Source organism: Trichechus manatus, unplaced genomic scaffold, assembly GCF_000243295.1.
Source record: "Trichechus manatus latirostris isolate Lorelei unplaced genomic scaffold, TriManLat1.0 scaffold00069, whole genome shotgun sequence".
Classification (NCBI taxonomy): Eukaryota; Metazoa; Chordata; class Mammalia; order Sirenia; family Trichechidae; genus Trichechus; species Trichechus manatus.
This window is the reverse complement of record NW_004444005.1, coordinates 3,852,217-3,853,180: the sequence shown is the minus strand read 5'-3', so window position 1 is coordinate 3,853,180 and position 964 is coordinate 3,852,217. Positions and strand designations below refer to the sequence as shown.

General features: G+C 47.8%; 1 protein-coding gene across 1 annotated transcript in view; it reads right to left on the bottom strand.

Moving 5' to 3' along the window:
- The window catches only part of SMDT1 (single-pass membrane protein with aspartate rich tail 1), a 4,715-nt gene that overhangs the window by 1,809 nt on the left and 1,942 nt on the right, over positions 1 to 964 (bottom strand). The window contains exon 2 of the mRNA XM_023734588.1: positions 493 to 634. Coding sequence (XP_023590356.1) covers positions 497 to 634 — 138 coding nt within the window. The 3' untranslated portion in view covers positions 493 to 496. The remainder of the gene's footprint in view (positions 1 to 492; positions 635 to 964) is intronic.

Here is a 964-nt window from a genome sequence, read left to right as displayed (position 1 = left end):
CAGCACAAGAAAGCCGAGTGGGAGAGGCACAGGGCTCCTGGGGGAAAGGCTGTGGTGCCCATGTACAGGCTGTACTGGTGCAGAGCTTCGTAACGGGAGCTGACAGTGGTGAGGACTTGCAGTTTCTAAATTTCATGTGGAGCTGCTGAAATGAAGCTGTTTGTGGTGGGTGTGTAAGGCATATTACATTGTCAAGGAAATTTGTGGGTTGAGAGAATAAGGATATTATCAAGGGCAACTGAAAATGCTGGCTAGGATCCTGACCTAGTTGGAAGAGACCCCACAGAATTTATAAGACAGTAAGATTGTCTCCTGCAGCCAGCATAAAGAAAGGCAAAACAAAACATTAGCCACCAAATGGGTCAGTTCATTAAAGGTCTGAGTCCCTATCCCCAGGGTCCAAATGCTGCTACCTGGCTGGACTGTGTGATAGTTCAGATGCTCCGTCCCCTTTCCTGTTCCTGGTCCACCCAAGGGAAAAGCAAGTCATACCTGTTTAGTCGTCATCATCATCATCCTCCGGGACAAAAATGTCATGCTCCTCAAGCAGAGCGGCAAAGTTCTTGCTAATGAGTGTCCCGACATAGAGGAAGGGGATCACAATGGAGAACACCCGGAGAAGGCCAAAGGACATCTGCAGGGGGTCAGAGTGTAGCCGTGAGCTCCAGGGCCCAGGCTGGCAGGACCACAGAAGGCCTGGCCCTCTCGAGGCATTCCCTCCTGTGGACCCCAGGCCCATCATAAGCAACTTGATTTTAAAATCCTTGGCCAAATTCAGAGCAAGAAAAATAATTAGAAGAGGAGCTAAAGTGATGGTTTTTATGGCCATCAAAGTGGATACCAGAAAGTAAAGTAAAAAGCACTCTAGACATCTAAAAATTAGGGCACAACTTGGTAATTCCTTACAGATACCTACAAACAGGTGAGGAGAAAGTACTAAGAGGGTTGAAGGACTAGGGCAATA